Genomic DNA, 18,422 nt, shown 5'->3' with positions numbered 1-18,422 from the left:
GCCTTGCCTACCGACTTCATTTCTAGTAAGAAAGTGGTACGAAAGCGAATCAACGAGAGATCGTCATTCGAGTAGCCAGACTCCAGCTGTGCGGTTTGGCGAATTGTAGGAAGAGCGGCAGCTCTTGAGGCGAAATGTAACAGTGGCCGTCCATGAAGTCTCTGGCGTTCCCAGGATGCGTGTCTCTGCACGAGAAGGGATCGACGGCATAGCACCAGTCTGAGCCCAAAGGTCGACTGACACCAGCAAATGGCCGTCTGCAACCGTCTGAAAGAGGCATCGACCTCGGGAGTAGTTCAGGGTGGTTGACAGCGATGACGAGGCAGCTAGAAGCTGATGAATTGTCTCATAGCAAATATTCGATTGCGCCCAGTGAGCGTCCTCGAAGAGGACGAGCGACGGGGTTGGTTGATGCCTAATAACAAGGCGGGAAGAGCGAGAGGAAATGCAGCCTGGTGGCTCATGGTAGCAACAGAGGCACCTAAGTTTAGTGTCAATGAATTGACAATCGTCCTCATTAGGGCACGAGTCTGCGCCTAGACTGCTTGGAGAATCCCAAAATATGCACCTACTAGGGACCCCTGATGATTGACCATCGCCTATTCCCGGGCGCCTCCCCTCCAATTTCTACCCACACCGTCCAATCCGATCTACCTCGTCGTCCCAACGCAGTGGTTCGACCGCTCTTTCTGCAATCACAATCATCCTTGCAAGGAACACGCAAGCTAAGCGAATGTGACAGGATGGAATGGCGATGAGCAGATCTACGACGTCCAAGCAACCCTCCCTCGAGCGATTCAGCCAGCCCATCATGCCCTATCCCACCTCCTCCTCGCTGACCGTGAAGCCACCGGCTCACACCACAGGAAAGGAAGAAAAGAAAGTGGGACACTATAGAAGAGATGGTTCTTCCACCCTCGAGCTGTGAGGTCTGAGCGGACGATTGCTCCCGAGATATCTGGATACACGAAAAGTAATTAAGCGAGACCACGGCCTCCATTCAAGCCCACTACTCACCTCACTCCGTAACGATCTCTTGAATTATATATTTGTTTCTGAATGTCGCTAACAAGAGACTGATCCTACTTACTATTGAGCCAGTCGTTTGAAACAGACTTACCTTGGGTTCTTTTCTGGACGACATCTGTCTCTCTACACCACCACCATACTGTACGGCCCTGACCCAGACTTAGTCATACACCAAATCACCATTAGGACAGCATTGGGTACTCGCGAGCGTTTCCATAGCTTCGTTCCAAGTACTTCAAGTCCCGACATCTTGGATCACAGCTTCTCGAAAACACTGTACCGGTACGGGGAATCATCGAAGGATTATTACAGGACAACATCTGCAGTCTCACCAAGATCGTTTGAGATTCCTCCAGCAAGTTGGGTTTTATATCATCTCCACCAAGCCACTTTGACTCGCCCTAATCGCAGTCCAACATCGATAGACTGTGCACCGCTAGGACTATACTGGAGGACTATTGTCTACTCCATTCAGCTCCATCCAGGATCCACCATCGGTATTCCTCCGCTGTCCACTACGCCGAACAAAGCTTGCCGCTTTTCCTATTGGGTCCTGGGGCGAAGCTCTGGATTCTTTCACAGTTTGCAGACCACTAACCCTTCTTCTACCCAGCCTCTCAAGACTTGGACTCTGCCGGCTCAGAGGGAACCATTCACTATATATATCACTTATCAGGCTTGGCGGGCATTGCGGCGGCGTTTCCCTGATCGACAAAGGCTCTCTTCTAGCCGGCACTTCGGCAGCTAACGTTGCGCTTGGTCTGAACTAAGAACCGATTCGCCTCTCGAACTTTTTTTTTACGAGAGGATCGATTCGTTACATCTGTGGCTGTTTCTTGCCAACCTGTCGCCCTCGTGCGGCTCAGTCCAGGGTTTCAGGAGATCATCGTCAACTTCTATCCCATTGATTAGACCGTCTGATCGACCCATCCGTGCCCGGAAGTGCGAAGAGGGAATGGCGGCGGGCTTCTTGGCCAATATGCCTGGCAGGCAGGCAGTCCAGGAGTACGGTAGACTCTATGGGACCTTTAGAAGGTAAGTTCATGAAGCCCACGTGGTAATATTTCGTGCATGGTGCTGATGTACGACCCTAGAGGTCAATATATGCTCCCTCATGACCGCATGGAAGCCGACAGGCTCGATACCATGGAAGAGATGATTTCCCAGTGCAGACCCCCGGGCGACTCGAGGTTCACGTCTGTCAACCTTGAGCCCATGAGAAAGGGTGCACAGCCGCTTGAGGAAAGAGTACGCATCCTTGACCTCGGCTGTGGGTCGGGGATATGGATGAACAAAATGGCAAGGTACCTACCCAATGCTGAAATCGTCGGTCTCGATCTTCATTACCAGGCGGCCGACTTTGTACCGCCCAACGTTTCCATCAGAGCCCCGTGGGATTATGAAGCCCCGTGGGCGCTGGGGGAAGAGTCATGGGACATGATCCATCTTCAAATGGGCCAAGGCAGTGTAGCCGACTGGATCGGTCTGTACCAGAAGGTCATTCGCCATCTCGTCCCGGGCACGGGCGTCTTTGAGCAGGTCGAGATCGACTTTGAACCCCGATGCGACGATGGCTCGCTGCCGCCGGACGCGAGACTGGTGGACTGGTGGCACCGATATCTCAAAGGATCCTACGATATCATCGGTCGACGAATCACGTACGAACCCAATACCGGAGAGATGCTCAAAGCCGTCGGCTTCAGGGCAGAAGACATCAACCACGAAGTGTACCGTATCCCTCTGAGGCCGACGGACCCGGATTCTTCGCGCGTAGGCGCCCTTTGGCAGATTTCCATGGCGTCTGGAGATGACGCCGCCCTCCACTGTGGCCTGGAAGCTATGAGCCTCAGACCCTTGTGTAGTCTGAACGGCTGGCCTGCCGAGCATGTGAAACGCTTGTGTCAGGAAGCAAGTCAAGACGCCGCGCATCCGGCCGTGAATGCTTACAATAATCTTCACATCTGGACAGCACGGGCTCCTCCCAAGTCATGAGTCCACAATCATTGGGAGCGATTCACCAAATTGGAGGCTTGGATGTTGAGAAATAAAGTCTCGCATTCTGACTGAAAACGACTGGATATTTGGGCAAGGTCACCATGGCACCGCGGTAGTCCCACGCAACATGCAAAGCAGCGCCGGGCTCGGCTTGCGGAGCGTTGAGAATTGGAAGGGGCAACTTGCCTTGCGTTTATCCAAAGTCATTACAGGTTGGATGGGAATTTCTCTTATGATGTCCTTTTCCTATCTCCCAAAAGCTGTCCGTGTCCAGGTTTTGGGTCGATTTGTTGAAAAAGGCTGGGGAATACATTGCACGAGAAGACAGAAGAACGAGGACGAGGACGATGACAACGACGATGATCGATGATGATGAAACGTAGGATTTCTTTTGGGCATTTTTGGAACTCTAGTTGGTGCCGGAGCCAAGTACACACAACACACACTCCTTTATGCAGCACCAACTCAGGGCCAGTTCCTTTTCTTTTGTCTTCCTCATAAATCTAGCCGATTCTGACATACGCAATTCATTTCGCTTTCAATCTCAACTTTGTGTGTGACTAGGAAACTGATCCAGTTGCTGTGCTTCATGGCTCGTGCGTGTGTCTATGTGCGGAAGAGATCTCATATCAGGTTGCCTAACGAAACCCTTCTTGAGATGAGACAAGTCACCCTCCTCGCACCCACACAACGTCATGCGAGGACCCCGGCATACCGTTCTCCGTAAACTACCACAGCCCACCCCACGACGCTCCCAACAAACACCCAAATCACACTCACAATCGCATTTGCAAGGTCAGGTGCATCTATGCAAACGTGCTCGGTCGGTTGGGGACGAACAGCTTCTTGGAGGCGGTGCTGCGGTGAGGGAGAGGGAATTTGAGGTTCTTGGAGATCAGTTGCTTGATGTATGGTCGCTTGACGTCGTTGGGGTTGGTGACTTCGACAACCTTGAGGATCTGTTTTGGCAGTTTCGTTAGTACATCATGTCTCTCCAGCCAAGCGCATTCCCAATAACCTCATTTTGTCTTCTCTGTGAAGGGAGGGGTTGCGCCAAAAAAAAACATAAGGAGAAAACGTACGTGAATGGACCTAAAACGGGCACGATGTCTGGCCGCCATATCCTGGTAGAGGGCTTCGACGGCGTCGGTGCGGCTCATCTCACGGTACTCCTTGTACATGTTGTGAGTGCCGGAGCGGGAATCGTATCGGATCCAGATGCCAAAGTTCTTGACCTTGAGGGGGCGCTTCTCGTGGATGACGTTCAGCGAGACGATTTCGCCGTTGGACTTCTTGACCTTTCGCAGCTTCATGAGGAAGTACCAGAAGCGGGACTTGGCGACCACGGTGTTGGGAGCGAAGATTCGCATGCGGTACAGCTTCGGGGTCGGGTTGGCATCCGTGGGCAGGTGGCGCCCGATGACCTGGTATTCTTGAAGACGACCTGAGAAGAAGAGAAGATTCCTTGTCAGTATCTTTCGACATTTTTTCTTGGGTCAAATTGAACGTTTCTTGGAGAGTCCGTGAAAATGCGAGGGCCGCGAAAGAAACAAAATTTTATGCGGATGGTCAAAGGTTTCCCAATGCCTTCGAGACAACATCGAACGTAGCAAGACCAGTGATGTGACTTCCTCTTGACGATTGACTGCATGTGGAACGGGCAATCCAACACCTTCTCATTCCAAAACGTGCTGTCGACTCTTGCTCTCGGCTCTTGCTCTGTTTGTTCGCGGGTTCTCGCAAAGGGAATATTTCGCTCGTGGTCGCGGGAGAGACTCGTGAAAGTAGAAATGATGCAAGGTTGACTTACCCATCTATAAAATGTTAGCATCTGAATCTACTCAGTGGTAGGATCAAACATACCTTGACTGTTTCTGATCGGCCTCAAGTTGTTGTCGTTGTCGATGTGGAATTGCTGCGATAATCAAAAACTTGACCCGGTCGATGAAAGTGCAATTGATGCCAAGGCTGAGATTTGTGCGCAGCCAGACGTCTTGGCAAGAAATTGGTGGTGCCGACATCTGATTGGTCAGTGGGTTTCTCCCATTCTCATTTGTCTGTGAGAGGACCCCCAACGTCAACAACAACTGGAAACGTCGTAGGGTTAGGTAGGAAAGCAAACACTGTTTCCAAGGCTGATTGGAACATCAGTGTCTGTCAAGATGGGGAGTGTCTTTGCAGACTTCCACAATGCCCAAAGGGTAGGAGATGGAAGGCTGCTGGCCGCTTGCTTGGCCCCCATCGACACCGACCATGACCCTCGACGGTTGCAGTCATTCGCGCAACTATCGAACTACCAGACCATCTCTGCGGATGTGCGTTATCACCTCGTGCAAGATCGCAACGCCGTCAAACTCCCCAAGGCGGAAGCCAACGCATGGGTGGACATATTCGTCGCACTATGGAAGTGTGTCAGGGAACTCGTCACCATCCGGGCGGCCAGCGGCACCGGCACCGGCACAGGAGGAGACTGGACCAAAGTTTTCGATTCCTACAAGGAAATGTGCAACCACCTCGTACGAGGCTACACCAACTTTGGGTTCCAATCCTGGACGATCCCGTGTCTCTACACTGCGGGCAAATACTTACGGATGATCGCCCTGAAAGCCGACAGCCAGGACAAACCCAAAGACTCTGCTGCAGCAGACGACGCCTTCGGCAACGGCCTTTCCGACGACATCATGGGTGACACCGACAAGAACAAGACTCTCGAACAGGCGGCCTGGACCATCAACCGCATGTTCACCGTCTGTCTCAGTGACCGGGCCGAACTGGCCGAGTCCCGCAAATGGGGCATCTACAGCACGACGAACCTCCTCTTCAAGACCTACTTCAAACTCAACTCCATCTCCCTGACACGCAACGTGATCCGAGCCCTCGAGGCGGCACAGTCGGACCTACCTCCGCTCGAACTGTTCCCGAAATCCCACCGCTGTACGTTCAAGTACTACCGCGGGGTGATCGACTTCTTGCAGGAAAACTACACCGAGGCCGAAGCCAACCTCACCGAGGCGCTCAACCTGTGCCACAAAGACTCGCTACGGAATCGTGAACAAATCTTGACCTATCTCATCCCCGCACACATCGTCAACACCCACCGATTGCCCACCGCCAAACTTCTCGCTCCACACCCAAAGTTATCCTCAATGTTCACGCCGTTGTTCAGTGCCATCCGAAAGGGATCCTTGTCGCAGTTCGACGATGCTCTGTCTAATGCCGAGCCAGAGTTGGTCAAGCGCCGAGTATACCTGACGCTCGAACGCACGCGAGACATTTGCCTCCGCAACCTGTTCCGCAAGGTCTTTCTGGCCGCGGGCTACGAAGAGCCCAAGGACGGCGACGCTAACCCACCAGCAGCAGAAGGAGGAGAAGCACCCAAGATCCGTCGCACGAGGATCCGAGTCGAAGAATTCGAAGCCGGCATGCGCGTTGGCTACAAGGGTGCCACGGACGTCATGATTGACCGAGACGAGGTTGAATGCTTTCTAGCAAACATGATTTACAAGGTACGTCTACGCCTCTTTCCTTTTCTTCTGCCTCTCGCGTCTTTCCTCCCCCCTCCCTTTGCAAGTGAATCGTATCTACGATCTGCGGTGTTGTATTTGAGTGCTGCCTGCCACCCCTGTGGTGCCGATCTTCCTTCGGTGGCACACTGGTGCCTAGATATTGTGGTGCCTGGCGCGGGTTGGTGCAGTTATCGGGACTTCCCACCAACCCTCACCACCTTCCGCATTACATTCACATTTTCACATATGTGTACTAGCAATCAGAAAATTGGAGAATGCGGCTGACGTGAACATTTTCAAATCTGCCTGCAGAACTTGATGAAAGGCTACATCGCCAGAGACAGAGGGATTGTTGTACTCAGTAAGGCCGGAGCATTCCCTGGCACAGGCGTTTGAGTGGTGCCACGTCGCACATGTCAATTTCCGACTCCAATTCGTCAAGATTAGGTATTTCAGAGCAAGAGGGCTCAATGCAACCCACCGAATTTTCCGGGGGGTTCACAGCTCGAATCTAAATTCCAACCAAGAAAACCGGCACCAATCATTCGACCACTGAGTTGTTCGTTGACCGCCATCCTATCACACAAAGTCAGTGGGATTCCACCATTCGAGCACAGCAAAGGGAAGAATATGAACGCCTCTCAGGGGGCTCGGTTACTGCAAGTGCAAAGCATATTTCAACGGCATGTTGGTCCCGTCTGTACCGGCGGCTACAAAGTCAGAAACATTCGCCACAACCTATCACAAACCCTGTGGTTGAGAAACGATTGGCTAGGACTCAGCCTCAAGCACCGACGCTAGTTCCCTCGCCCTCGAAAACCTAAGTGAACCATTCAGCCATGGTTTGCAAGGTGCAAGTGGATGAGGAATCTGTTTCTATCCTACCGAGTATGTCTTGTGTGGTTCTTGATGTGAACACTTTACCCTATCCTGCCGAGGTGTCTTTTTTATTTGGCCCCCCAAAATCCAGTTTGCCATGTCTCGACGCCCATCGGGCTTATCTCTGACCCTGAGCGTGGACTGATCCTGGAAACTCTCAATCGCAGTTCCCGTGTCGCGGGCGCCCACCTTCACATCACGAGGTGTAGTGGTCATCATGATGATGCGAGCTGTGCTTGGTTTCCCACCTTTACAGCACGGTGTGTGCCGATGGCTGTGGTGACGATGATGATGATGAGAGCCTGTACTTTGTGTCGGACCTTGTCCGACCCTTTTTTGGTGACTCATCTGCCACTTGAACTATCACAGAAGTATCCAGGGTCCGAGCTTTTTCTCACGCCAGGCATCCCCGTCGGAAATATGTCGCTCGAGACTAATCAAGAAAGAACGGGATGTGGCGTACGGGGTACACACATGACAAGATGCCTTCGGATATACTCCGTACACCTTGTAGCATCTTTGAAGATTAAAAAGGCAAGCGAGTTTTGCCTCTCCCTAGCGAAAAGGTGTTCTTGAGGAGAAAAAGGTAGCCGGTTGCCTTGCACAGCGATGAAACCACCCGGGCTTTCACATTGCATGACGAGTCGAATGTCAGCTCAATTTCATAACTAGGATGAAGGTTTCTTCGAAGCAGGGACGAACGAGTAGCTCAAGAAGATGTATCCCCCATAAGATAATATTGTCTCATTCCTTCCTCCCTTCCTAAACGATAGTGACATCTGCGTTGAGCAGCTAGCCAGGCAAGGTACACATGAGATTCCCCAAGAGATATATTTTTCTAGGTAGCCGTTTCCACCACCGTTCCGTGTCTAGCGGGACGGGCCACATGTTCAGTCATACATTCTCGTCTTTTGTGGCAGCGGATCCCGGCCCAAAGCATCAAGATTTTTTGATCTTCGTAGAATAGTAGTACAGATAGGAGCAAGAGATAAAAAGCACCACTAACTCCAGCATCCAACATTTGATCAACCCGAGATTGCCTGGCATTCTGATAGTTGGGATAGTACAGTATGGCATTCCTTGAGCCTAGCGAGTGAATGGAGATGTGAAGGGGGACCGCATGGTTTTGAGGTCATCCTGTTCGAACATCAGTGAGGTGTCGGGAAAGACTGGGGTTGAGTAAACCTACCATATGGTTACACATGGCGACAAAAAGATCAAAGAACAAAGCTGTGCCGCCCTGTTCCATTTCTAACTTCATGTGGCCGCTTTTCTTGAAGTCCTGCCGACTACGAATGATGAGTGTGAGGTACTGAGCTCGAAGTTTCGAGTCGGAGTCTGGTGTATGATTATATGCAAACCGTGCAGAGGCGAGGATAGTGGATATCGCCACACCCGAGCGGAAGCCTTGCTTACGAAGAGCAAGACGCTTCAGATCGTCAAGTCCGTAGTGTTGGGCTGAACAGCTAGTACCATCGTCAGCATTGCAATCATCATTCATAGAAGTCTCGTTGCAAACACATACTAGATGACTGTGTCCTTCATCAGAGTCTGCTTGGCAGCATGATGGTCGATCGTGGCGTTGGCTCCATCTTCCAGTTCCCATGTGTCTCGTCTCTTGTTGTGAAGCAGTTTTGGGTAATAGTCCCCTTTGTAGAGATACTCCAAGACCGCCGACAGAATCTCGGGTTGTTCCTCCGGTAGATTTATTCTTCTGGAATGGTTCTCGAAGAACTGGCCCTTCAGTAGGGACTCGAAAAAGGGTGAACGGCAGAGGACTTCTTCGTGACCAGCAAATAGTCTTTGGTCAGGACCAACGCAGATGGTAATGATCGCAGAAGTGAGTGTACTTCCGAATAACATTAGCATGGGATATTATGGAGTGTATGTCTGGAATACCAACCTGCCTGCCGTTTGAGATGCGCTGCTGGCATGTTCTCTTCTCGAGGACTTGACAGACTCCGACCTCTGTATCCCTCTTGCAATGGACTGCTCTCGAAAAGAGCTTGGACCCTTCTGCTTGGTGTATTTGCTGGTTCCATATCTGGACGAGAAATTGTTCGAACTTGGCTGTCTTCTGCTGCTGCTGAACATGTTGACGTCCTAGGTCCGCTGTAGTGTGATCGCTCCCATATATGCTCAGAAGGAGCGACGAAGAATAAATTTTTGATATCAGGTCAGTTCAAAGACATGCGTAGTCTAGTCAAAACGAGGAAAATTCAAACTCGGAAACGAGCAGTGGGAGCTGGAGAAAAAGAATGCGGATGCACGCAGAGTTGCCTGGCATTGATGGGATCGATCAAAGCAAGGCAGCACAAAGCTGAGGAAAGACATCGGTACAAGTACAGCGCAGGCAAGCTCCTTTTGACAATTCCGGAATTGGAGGCCTACCTGGTGGGAGAGAGGCACAAGATGCTGGTGCTTATCACTGGAGGTTGTGCTTCATTTGGCAAGGTATTTAGGTGTCGGGGAAACTAACGCCTTCATCCGCGTCGCGCTGAGACACGATAGTGGCGCGTAGGCACATGACCGATGCAACCACTTTAGGAGCTACTCCGTACCCTCCTACTATTGCCAGGGTCATCGTCTGCCGTCCCTCGACATTGGCTAGCCCTTGGATGAGTCAATTCTCAATGTGACTTGGGAGTCCGTCCAAGTTCAAACTCCTTCATCCCGGAAACCTGGAGGCTCAAACATGGGTGTGTAGCTGTCGCTAACCGAAGCAAAATGCCATCCACTTTTTCGCCACCTAAGCTGAGCTGCCTGGGACACATATGTGTGTAGGGCAAGAGTCAGAGTCCCATGTACCTTACAGCACACTTTGCCGAAGACGTGCTGGACCAATTTGCTGGACCAATGTGTATGTCTAGTGGGTGTTGCAAAACTAGGCTACTAGATGTGTCGTACACGGCTAGGATCCCACAAAAGGCATCCTGGCATGACGGTTGCCCTGGTATAGCTTCGAAGAAGAGGGTGTGAAGCACGGCCCAGGATCAGTGGATATGGAGACTTGAAGTATGCAGCTTGTTGGATTCTCCTACAATATGCCAGTCTAGCATTTGCACCTGCATTAACGAGGCATAGAATGTCCTAGCGTAGACGCCATGCTTTGACAGGAAGAAAAATTGTGATTGTGATTGTACTCCAGTCCCTGTGCTAGTTACTGTCTGTGTTCAACTATATACCGAACCAATGGTCATGGTGAATCTATGATACCCGATTCGCATACCCCCATACTCCATCCTCCTGACGCCGTAAACAAGATAAATGTTCCTAAACAAGGGCTGGCTTGTGTCCGGCTCCTTACAAGAATACTCTGCGTGCCTCCTTAGGATGACTCTCTATTGGACAATAAGGGCATTTGAGCTTGATACCCTTGCTCAGCTTCTGTAGAGACTCCTTTGCGATAACGTGGCAGCAAGGCAGCATCATCGGCGGATTCTGATCAGTTGTTTGCTCTTTGGATACAGGACAAACGAATATCGAATGGAATTGATAAGAGGGTGGCAGTGGAGTCTCGACTGGTAATTCGTTCTGCGAAGTCCATTCCGTCCGTTTCTGCTTTTGTATCGTTTGCAGCTTCATTAAAGTTGGGAGAGCGATAGCTCCTGCTGTTGCCGCGACGTAGAGCGGCGAGTCTGCTGAGAGTTCTAAAAGGGAGCAGAATTCTCGTGTGAAGGAAGTGGCAACTTCGTCCCAAGCTGTCGAGTTATCAAATCTGAGTTGGTAGGGGGATTCCTCAAGGTTTGAGTAGAAAGGTATGGCGCCCATCAACTGTTGAATTTCCACAAGGTAGCGACCACGGAATGACTGAAATTCGGTTTGAGCATACTGCAGAGCACGCATTGGTCCAGCGATTCCGTGCGGATCTTCGTCCTGCCGTTCTAGGAAGAGACTGACAAAGTACAACCTGCAGAGTTCAAACTCTAGATTGCTTCCTCGTGCTTCAAGCAGTGCAGCATTCGATCGTGCCCATTGAATAGCCGGGTGCAAATTGTGGTGCTCCTTCAACTCTTTGACAATATGGTACATGTTGGAGAACTGCTCCTGCATATTCTCTTCCGAGCTCTTGTCAAGGCCAAGGGGATGTTCCATAGACACATCCAAGCCCAGGTTGGCTGCAGCTTCCTGCTGCTCGAGTGCTTCGGCATGGAGAGTTGAGGCCACGTCGAAAAGTCCCTCGCGGAGTAGGTGTAGATATATGGATCGTTTAATCAATGTGGGATGGGACGAGAGGGCATCAATGTCGCTGCTGGGCACTTTTTCCTTGAACACCTTATCCAAAGCACGAGTATACTTGTTGTGGAGTCCATGTGTATCCTTTAAACCGGTGAATATGCTATCGAAGGAGGCCTTGACCGGGTTCTGCAGTTTCGCGAGGGTGATCTGTCTTGCATTGGGGTCTTCGGCGATGGCGTCACGCGCTCTCTGAAGTTGTTGGATGATGTCGTCGACATTTTGTAGGGTCTTTGACTGCTGGCTATTGTTCCGAATCTTATCGTGCTCTTTCTGAATAGCGTCCATGGTGGACAACGGATTCAGAGGTTATCAATTGCGCATTGGATTCGCTAATTTCATGGTCAGCGAGGCGCCGTTACAAGTCTGTTAGGCATCAATCCAACGACCTGGAAGAAGATGGAGTATCTTGTGCCGTACCACGTGGGCAAGCAGACAGAAGGTCATGAATGATGGTGGTGTCTAAGAGGCGAGGATGAGTACGAGTAGACTGATGAGTACGAGTAAATGGATCGACACGTGAGGACCTGCGCTTAGCCTGAGACCGCCGAAACTCCCCCGCAAAATCTAGGCAATGACGACGTCGTCAGTAACTTGGGTAACACGAGAACCTCACAAAACATTGACCACCGGTTCAACCAGCCATCACACAGCCATAGACCATGGCTCATACGCATGGATGCATCTTTGTTACTTTTCTACTTGATGCCACCCTTATAGAACCATGAGCGGCCTAAATTTTACCAACCCGAGTTTTTTAACTCCTTACCATAGCCTTCACTCGTACATGGGCTCGCCACAAGACAAGCCCTCCAGATCGAGTCCTAAGGCTGACACAGATACATCGGTACAGGATGGACAGGTCCTTTCCAGCCCAACGTCTATCGCTTCTCGACAGAGTCGTCCAGGTCAAAGCCGGAAGAAGCGAATGGTCTTTTCGGATCCCATTGCCTTCCGCTACTTGGAAGAGGATCCTGCGACTGATGCTATCGAGCGCTGGAGGCGACTTGAAGGCTACGAACTATACATCGTAGAACAATGGGTGTGCTCGAGAACGCACCCGACTTTCGTGATCTGCACCTACACCGGCGACACGTCGCACTCTATCCTGGTCAACGTTCTGGCAGTACCTAGCGACGAAAGTACCTGGTCACCTCGACTACAAGTCTACTTCCAAGCAGTAACTCAATCTTATGCCAAAGAAAAAGACACGCCCTTAGGGACTCTCATGGTTACGAATTTAAGCAGCTTTCCGGCGACCTTGACGGTAATTCCTATTCCAGATGGCGATGTCAGGAAACACAAGGACGACTTCATTGTCAACGAAAACCTCAAGCGCATGGGCTGCTCAGGAAGAGCCGGTATCAACCTTCAGCCCCCTCAACCTAGTACTATTGCCAAATTTCACCACCTGTATCGAACCAGCGAAAGCGTACCGCTGTATCAATCTGTCATGGAATTGGTCCGCGTCTGTCAAATTGCGCTGGTCATGTACGACAAATTACAGCCCGCGTATGCTGATGGGCTACTGTGCGATGTTACTGAGAAAGCAGTCAATGATTGGTGGACTGATATTGGCACTTATTTCTACAATGTCGGACCCAATGATGGCGTCCTTGGTCCAAGCAGTGTGGCAGCTCTTCTTGGTCTTCTCATCGGCGCGTATAATCGTCTGAAAGCTTTTGGATCCACAGTCGGCAAAGACGTTCTCGATATCTACCAGATGAAACGTGCCATAGGACATTTTCAAAAAAGTCATAAAATGGAGAAGACACGACGTTTAGACCGCGAGACTCTGGATCGACTACACCGAGCGACAGCGAAGAATGCTGCCGGCGAAGGCTGGACCGTTCCAAAGGCCGTCAAATCAACTGTGGCTGAGCTGAGTGGCAAAGGTGGCGAGATGGTCATGGGCATTGTGGGAGCTCGTGAGAAGGTTGGTATCTCCGAAGCAGAAACCCTTGACATTGAGCGCTTTGCCCAAGTCGTCACTGGTCCAAAGTTGAAGTGGCTATGGCAGGGCAAACCAATAAAGTCTGGAGACTTTGTGGCTGCTGTTGACTCACTGAACGGCCGAGTATTCAAGACCGATGATCAGGGCAACTTTCTTTGGACTGGGGAACACCAGGATGCTGTATTTGAAGGGGCGACTCTTGAGAGGATCGATACCGGCCTCACAAACCAGACATCTGATGGTCGATCAAATCGCAACCGCATAAGGGATGCCGTGGGCGGGCTGAAGACCCATCGCTCTCAGTATTCAAAGGACGGCGAAGATGTCCAAGACTGGGCTGATGCTGGCTACGCCAGATCATCCCGTCATTTTCATCGCGATTACAACGGACGGCCTGTATTGAGCTCAAGGCCAACCGGGCCACCAGCGTTCGATATGGCACTACTTGAAGCTGGAACAACATCACCCAAGGATATGCGTGGGCAGCCTCTACAAGGCATGGATGCTACTCAAGAGAAACAGATCCCGTCTCACCGGCAACAACTAAGACAAGCCCTGCCAGGAGATTCTCCAAGAAGGAAGAAAGTCAATGCTGAACTCGCTGAGCTACGCAACGAGTTCCAATCTGACATATACAGAAACTTCTCAGCCGAGATGCCGTACAGGGGCATACATAGTCGAGTGTTGCGAGGGTCGGCAAGCGCTGTCGCACTGACCAGCAGACTTGACGTTGACAGCCCTCGCACTAACAGGCTCAATCGGCGCTTATCGTTCAGCATGCTGGAGAATGCCGTCCTGAGAATGCCAGTAAATGTGGCTGAGGAGGGTATTGTCAAGGGTCAAATCGAAGGCGATCTCACCAATGCTCTTGCTGAGCGCGATTCACTGGTGGCAGCTGCACAAAAGAAGGCACGACGAATACAAACCATTCAGCAAGCACTTATACCGTATACAGAGAGTAGAGTGGCCCATGTGGAAGCACTTGACCACGCTGCCCATCAGAATCTAGAACACCTACACGAGCTGTACTACCATCGCCTAGATGAGTACCAGACCTTGCAAGCGACATCTTCCGACCTTGTGTCTCATGAAAAGGCAGGATTGACTGAGAGTCTTAGGAGGATTGAAATGTTAGGTGCCAAGATGGACTATGAGCTCGACTCGTTGCAATCTAGGTTACAGGAGGTTGAAGATGGTGTGAACGACTTTGAGCGAAACGTTCTTGCCATCGAAGAGAAAGTGAAGCAATTGATTGGCGAGGAGAACCAAGCTTCAGTCCCATGGCTACAACGCATGTTCAACTTCATGGGCTCACGGAAAGTATCCAAATCTAGTTGACTGACATGGTGGTTTGAATGAATTTAGCGAGGCGTTGGGAGGTTACAAAGGTCGGAACCATAAAGAATACGACATAATATTGATTCTCTTCATTCCACCAGATTGGAGATCTTGTCTGAGATGGACTCGTGCATCACGCGCACCTGGAATCCAAGTTTGCGTGCTCCGTAGCAGTATGTCCCTTGATTCAAGCCCGGCTGTCACCAGCTTCACGCCATCAAAGTGTAGAATAATTGTACAGATTTCGAAGCTTGATATCATTAGACTGCCCTCCCTGCTTGGATTCTCACAAGATTATGTTTCGTGTGTCCAAGCTATCCCATCCGGGTCCATAACCATGGCCGAAGCTGAGGTGTATTGTACAAAGCCATCGTGCTGATTCTACATTCCAAACATGCCACCGGCGCCGGCACCTCCACCTCTTTGAGCGGCTTCTCCTTGCATCTTCTCGGAGACTTTGATGTTGACCTCGAAGAATTTGGCGACACACCGATCGAGGCAGACGCTCTCGCCCTTGTTGAGTTCGGCTTCGCGGTAGTCGGCGGGGACACATTTTGCCAGACATGACTTTGTCAATCTGAGGGACACAAGTTGGTCAGCACGATACGAATGTAGTTTGTGGAGATCTTGATATCCTGTCCGTCAAAACCGCCACAGGCCTCTTCTACATACCTTTTGTACATGTCTGAGACCAACTCGACTTCTTGCTCGGCCGCCGCAATCTTTTCTGCGGAGCTTGGCTGTGGTCGCCCACCGCCGAAAAGGAAAGACATGTTGCTTCTTTCTTATGAGGTTTTCGGTGCTAGAGGGGGACTCGAGAGTAGCGGAAACGTGTGTGCGGTGTTCGTAAAGCAAGAGGTTGTGATGTTGAGACTGAAATTATGGACGCAGTGCATTCTCTCTCCATGATTTACATGGAACTCGGCGCCAAATTCTACCGAAGCTTAAGCGACAATCAATCCGTGAAATTTCTCCAAACGAGACATTTCACCAAAACACCACCAAAACTCACTCACCCTTCGACACGCTTGGTCATGTTGCTACATTGATGTCCAGCAGATCAACATGGCAGATATGGCAGACGTCCTCCCGCCTGTCGGCTACGGCAAGGTAAGTTCTAGTTCTCTACCGTCCAACAAAGCCTCCCCCCCTCCCCCAGATGAAGAGAAAACCGAGAAGAACCGCTGCGAGTGACGCTCGCTTCGGCGTGCAATGATCACTACACCTCCAGTAAATGTCTGATGCTACAAGCACATTTTGCCTCCATATGCCTTCTGTGATGTGCTCCGAATCTGACAACATCCTGCGCCTAGATCTCCGCTTCGCCGAGCCGGTAGTATAGTCAAGCTCAGGCACTGCCAACTGCCAGTGCCCACGGCACAATGGCTTCCCAAAGCCCGCTTCAGTACTGCGGATTCCAAACCCACCAACCGTGGAACTTCAGAGCAGGACTCGGCGTATTCAAGCAAGGAGGTGGAAGAGCGGATGCGAGAGTTGGGCCCCAGCGGTACCAATCTCTACCCAAGATGTACCATCAAGCAAAAGGAACGGGACATCAAAACACTCGTGAGCGAGTTCGAGGATGATGAGGGTGCCAGCACCCCTGAAAGTTCTCCGGCCGCAGACGTACAAGGTACAGCTTGTGTGTCCGTCAGGAATACCGTCTGCTGACCGCCACAGTCTCGGGCAGAATAGCGTCCATCCGTTTATCTGGATCGAAGCTCGTCTTTCTCGACCTTGTAAAGGACCAGTCCAAAATACAAGTTACCATATCCCAGGCCTCCCTCGCCTCCCGCGTCGACCTTGACGCCTTCAAACGTCAAACTCGCTTGATCCGCCGCGGCGACTATATTTCCATTCAAGGCAGCCCACCGTTTCGGTCAAAGAATGGTCAAATCACGATCAAAGCCTCGAGCCTCCCTGTGCTCTTGTCTCCCTGTCTGAATCGGTTTCCAGTCGAACAACCAGGGTTTGCCACGAGTGAAATGTCGGAGTCGAACTTTACACCACGCCACGTTGAAATGCTCACAGATCCCAATGTGATTTCGACGTTGAAAGCGCGATCGTCCCTGATACGTACTATGCGCTCCTTCTTCGAACAGCTATCTTTCGTCGAAGTCAGCACCCCTATCCTCTCCGCTTCCGCTGGCGGTGCGACGGCGAAACCGTTCGAAACCGGTTCCACGCATTTCGACAGGAAACTCGCTCTCCGCATCGCACCAGAATTGTATCTCAAGCGTCTCATAGTCGGCGGCATGACGCGTATCTTCGAGGTCGGACCCTCTTTCCGCAATGAAGGCGTCGACAAGACGCACAATCCCGAATTCTACACGTGCGAATTCTACGCCGTCGACCACGAGCTCACCCAACTGATAAAGTACACGCACCAGTTGCTCAAAGTCATTGCAATCGCGATGCAAGCGCTACCGATGGTGGCACCGAGCACGGAACAATCGCGCTTACTGATCAAACAAGTCAGTGAGAGTGAGTCCTTTGCCGAATTCGACTTCATGTCCACCCTCAACTCTGCATTAGGCAGCGACCTACCGAACCTCTCGTCTCCTGGTGCGCAAAAGGCTTTGATCGAAATATTCGAGACCAGGTCCCTGTCTACTCCTTCGAACCCGACCGTCCCGAGACTCGTCGACAAACTGGCATCGGTTTACATCGAGCCCAAGTCCCTCGACCGGCCCATATGGATCACGAACATCCCGGAATGCTTGTCGCCGCTCGCCAAGTCGTACGTCCATCCGTCGGTCCCCAACTCCCAACGCGTCGCGGCACGCGCAGAACTCTTTATCCAAGGCAAGGAGGTGGTCAACTGCTACGAGGAGGAAAACTCTCCCTTCGAGCAGCGCCGAAAGTTCACCGACCAACAGCGCCTGGCCCGGCAGGATGAACGGCGGCAGCAGCAAAACGGCATCGTCGTCGTCGACGAGGAAGCCATGACCGTGGACGAAGATTACATCCGGGCCCTCGAATGGGGCCTCCCGCCCACGGGCGGCTGGGGCTGCGGGATCGACAGGCTCGTCATGCTGTTCACGGGTCGGGAGAGGATAGGCGACGTGATGACCTTTGGCAATCTGAGGGCCGTGACGAGAGGCGCCGAGAAGAAGGACTCGTGAACTGTTTGTACAAGTAGAAAGCAAACTTGGCACTGTTTATATACGCAGGCCAAACCGCCCTGTTCTTCCCTTCTAGTCTCATGGGGGCCGAGAGAGCACTCTCCCGAGGCACATCTTCGATACTCGTAAGGCACTCATGTCACTCCGTAAATAGCCCTGCGACCTTGATTGTTTGGCCCGAATTAGATCATAGACGAACAGAATTGCATTGCTGTTGAGCTCTCGCTAGCACCATCATTGATCAGCAGTGCGGCACTGCACTGCACTGTACTGTACACGATAGCACTCCATGTTGAAAAGTCCATTTCCTCGTATTCCAGCACCTTGCCAGTGTCATTACTCTATACATATCCGGCACAC

The 18,422-nt window shown here is 51.4% G+C and overlaps 8 protein-coding genes across 10 annotated transcripts; 4 read left to right on the top strand and 4 right to left on the bottom strand.

Annotated features, from left to right (window-relative positions):
• Window positions 1–1,695: 1,695 nt before the first annotated feature.
• PV06_10384 (uncharacterized protein) lies at window positions 1,696–3,494 on the top strand. Its single transcript, XM_016411933.1, has 2 exons — window positions 1,696–2,064; window positions 2,124–3,494. The coding sequence occupies exons 1-2, from the start codon at window positions 1,985–1,987 to the stop codon at window positions 3,019–3,021; spliced, it is 978 nt and encodes a 325-aa protein (XP_016257553.1). The 5' UTR covers window positions 1,696–1,984; the 3' UTR covers window positions 3,022–3,494.
• Window positions 3,392–4,944, bottom strand: PV06_10383. 2 transcript variants are annotated; one of them, XM_016411931.1, is made up of 4 exons: window positions 4,888–4,944; window positions 4,835–4,838; window positions 4,107–4,468; window positions 3,392–3,983 (listed from the first exon to the last, which is right to left on the bottom strand). In XM_016411931.1, exons 2-4 carry the CDS (start codon window positions 4,836–4,838, stop codon window positions 3,831–3,833), a joined length of 519 nt encoding a protein of 172 aa, XP_016257551.1. In that variant the 5' UTR covers window positions 4,888–4,944; the 3' UTR covers window positions 3,392–3,830. The 2 variants fall into 2 exon arrangements, with proteins under 2 accessions (XP_016257551.1, XP_016257552.1); XM_016411932.1 differs by having other exon boundaries at window positions 4,107–4,838.
• A 181-nt stretch (window positions 4,945–5,125) lies between these two features.
• Window positions 5,126–8,137, top strand: PV06_10382 (uncharacterized protein). The gene is made up of 2 exons (XM_016411930.1): window positions 5,126–6,530; window positions 6,843–8,137. Exons 1-2 carry the CDS (start codon window positions 5,187–5,189, stop codon window positions 6,924–6,926), a joined length of 1,428 nt encoding a protein of 475 aa, XP_016257550.1. The 5' UTR covers window positions 5,126–5,186; the 3' UTR covers window positions 6,927–8,137.
• An 83-nt stretch (window positions 8,138–8,220) lies between these two features.
• On the bottom strand, window positions 8,221–9,812 carry PV06_10381 (uncharacterized protein). The gene is made up of 4 exons (XM_016411929.1): window positions 9,313–9,812; window positions 8,935–9,258; window positions 8,599–8,875; window positions 8,221–8,546 (listed from the first exon to the last, which is right to left on the bottom strand). The coding sequence occupies exons 1-4, from the start codon at window positions 9,501–9,503 to the stop codon at window positions 8,496–8,498; spliced, it is 843 nt and encodes a 280-aa protein (XP_016257549.1). The 5' UTR covers window positions 9,504–9,812; the 3' UTR covers window positions 8,221–8,495.
• A 705-nt stretch (window positions 9,813–10,517) lies between these two features.
• Window positions 10,518–12,143, bottom strand: PV06_10380 (uncharacterized protein). Its single transcript, XM_016411928.1, has one exon. It carries the CDS (start codon window positions 11,931–11,933, stop codon window positions 10,713–10,715), a length of 1,221 nt encoding a protein of 406 aa, XP_016257548.1. The 5' UTR covers window positions 11,934–12,143; the 3' UTR covers window positions 10,518–10,712.
• A 129-nt stretch (window positions 12,144–12,272) lies between these two features.
• Window positions 12,273–15,029, top strand: PV06_10379 (uncharacterized protein). The gene has a single exon (XM_016411927.1). The coding sequence runs from the start codon at window positions 12,370–12,372 to the stop codon at window positions 14,935–14,937; it is 2,568 nt and encodes an 855-aa protein (XP_016257547.1). The 5' UTR covers window positions 12,273–12,369; the 3' UTR covers window positions 14,938–15,029.
• On the bottom strand, window positions 14,974–15,848 carry PV06_10378 (mitochondrial import inner membrane translocase subunit tim10). Its single transcript, XM_016411926.1, has 2 exons — window positions 15,610–15,848; window positions 14,974–15,514 (listed from the first exon to the last, which is right to left on the bottom strand). The coding sequence occupies exons 1-2, from the start codon at window positions 15,708–15,710 to the stop codon at window positions 15,319–15,321; spliced, it is 297 nt and encodes a 98-aa protein (XP_016257546.1). The 5' UTR covers window positions 15,711–15,848; the 3' UTR covers window positions 14,974–15,318.
• Window positions 15,849–15,938: 90 nt separating this feature from the next.
• Window positions 15,939–18,299, top strand: PV06_10377. Of its 2 annotated transcripts, XM_016411924.1 has the most exons (3): window positions 15,939–16,047; window positions 16,251–16,570; window positions 16,618–18,299. In XM_016411924.1, the coding sequence occupies exons 1-3, from the start codon at window positions 15,986–15,988 to the stop codon at window positions 18,060–18,062; spliced, it is 1,827 nt and encodes a 608-aa protein (XP_016257544.1). In that variant the 5' UTR covers window positions 15,939–15,985; the 3' UTR covers window positions 18,063–18,299. The 2 variants fall into 2 exon arrangements, with proteins under 2 accessions (XP_016257544.1, XP_016257545.1); XM_016411925.1 differs by having other exon boundaries at window positions 16,251–18,299.
• Window positions 18,300–18,422: the final 123 nt, after the last annotated feature.

Source organism: Exophiala oligosperma, assembly GCF_000835515.1.
Source record: "Exophiala oligosperma strain CBS 72588 unplaced genomic scaffold supercont1.13, whole genome shotgun sequence".
NCBI classification, from domain to species: Eukaryota; Fungi; Ascomycota; class Eurotiomycetes; order Chaetothyriales; family Herpotrichiellaceae; genus Exophiala; species Exophiala oligosperma.
Note: the sequence above shows the minus strand (reverse complement) of the source record. Positions and strands in the feature narration are given on the sequence as shown.

Coding starts and splice junctions, on each gene's coding strand:
- PV06_10384 (XM_016411933.1), top strand. CDS start 1,985: ATGGCGGCGGGCTTCTTGGCCAATATGCCTGGCAGGCAGGCAGTCCAG. Junction 2,065..2,123: donor CTCTATGGGACCTTTAGAAG/GTAAGTTCATGA, acceptor GTACGACCCTAG/AGGTCAATATATGCTCCCTC.
- PV06_10383 (XM_016411931.1), bottom strand. Junction 3,984..4,106: donor CCCGTTTTAGGTCCATTCAC/GTACGTTTTCTC, acceptor CTGCCAAAACAG/ATCCTCAAGGTTGTCGAAGT.
- PV06_10382 (XM_016411930.1), top strand. CDS start 5,187: ATGGGGAGTGTCTTTGCAGACTTCCACAATGCCCAAAGGGTAGGAGAT. Junction 6,531..6,842: donor TAGCAAACATGATTTACAAG/GTACGTCTACGC, acceptor ATCTGCCTGCAG/AACTTGATGAAAGGCTACAT.
- PV06_10381 (XM_016411929.1), bottom strand. CDS start 9,503: ATGTTCAGCAGCAGCAGAAGACAGCCAAGTTCGAACAATTTCTCGTCC. Junction 8,876..8,934: donor ATGAAGGACACAGTCATCTA/GTATGTGTTTGC, acceptor CGATGGTACTAG/CTGTTCAGCCCAACACTACG. Junction 8,547..8,598: donor TCGCCATGTGTAACCATATG/GTAGGTTTACTC, acceptor ATGTTCGAACAG/GATGACCTCAAAACCATGCG.
- PV06_10380 (XM_016411928.1), bottom strand. CDS start 11,933: ATGGACGCTATTCAGAAAGAGCACGATAAGATTCGGAACAATAGCCAG.
- PV06_10379 (XM_016411927.1), top strand. CDS start 12,370: ATGAGCGGCCTAAATTTTACCAACCCGAGTTTTTTAACTCCTTACCAT.
- PV06_10378 (XM_016411926.1), bottom strand. CDS start 15,710: ATGTCTTTCCTTTTCGGCGGTGGGCGACCACAGCCAAGCTCCGCAGAA. Junction 15,515..15,609: donor GTCTCAGACATGTACAAAAG/GTATGTAGAAGA, acceptor TGTGTCCCTCAG/ATTGACAAAGTCATGTCTGG.
- PV06_10377 (XM_016411924.1), top strand. CDS start 15,986: ATGTCCAGCAGATCAACATGGCAGATATGGCAGACGTCCTCCCGCCTG. Junction 16,048..16,250: donor CGCCTGTCGGCTACGGCAAG/GTAAGTTCTAGT, acceptor TCCTGCGCCTAG/ATCTCCGCTTCGCCGAGCCG. Junction 16,571..16,617: donor TCCGGCCGCAGACGTACAAG/GTACAGCTTGTG, acceptor TGACCGCCACAG/TCTCGGGCAGAATAGCGTCC.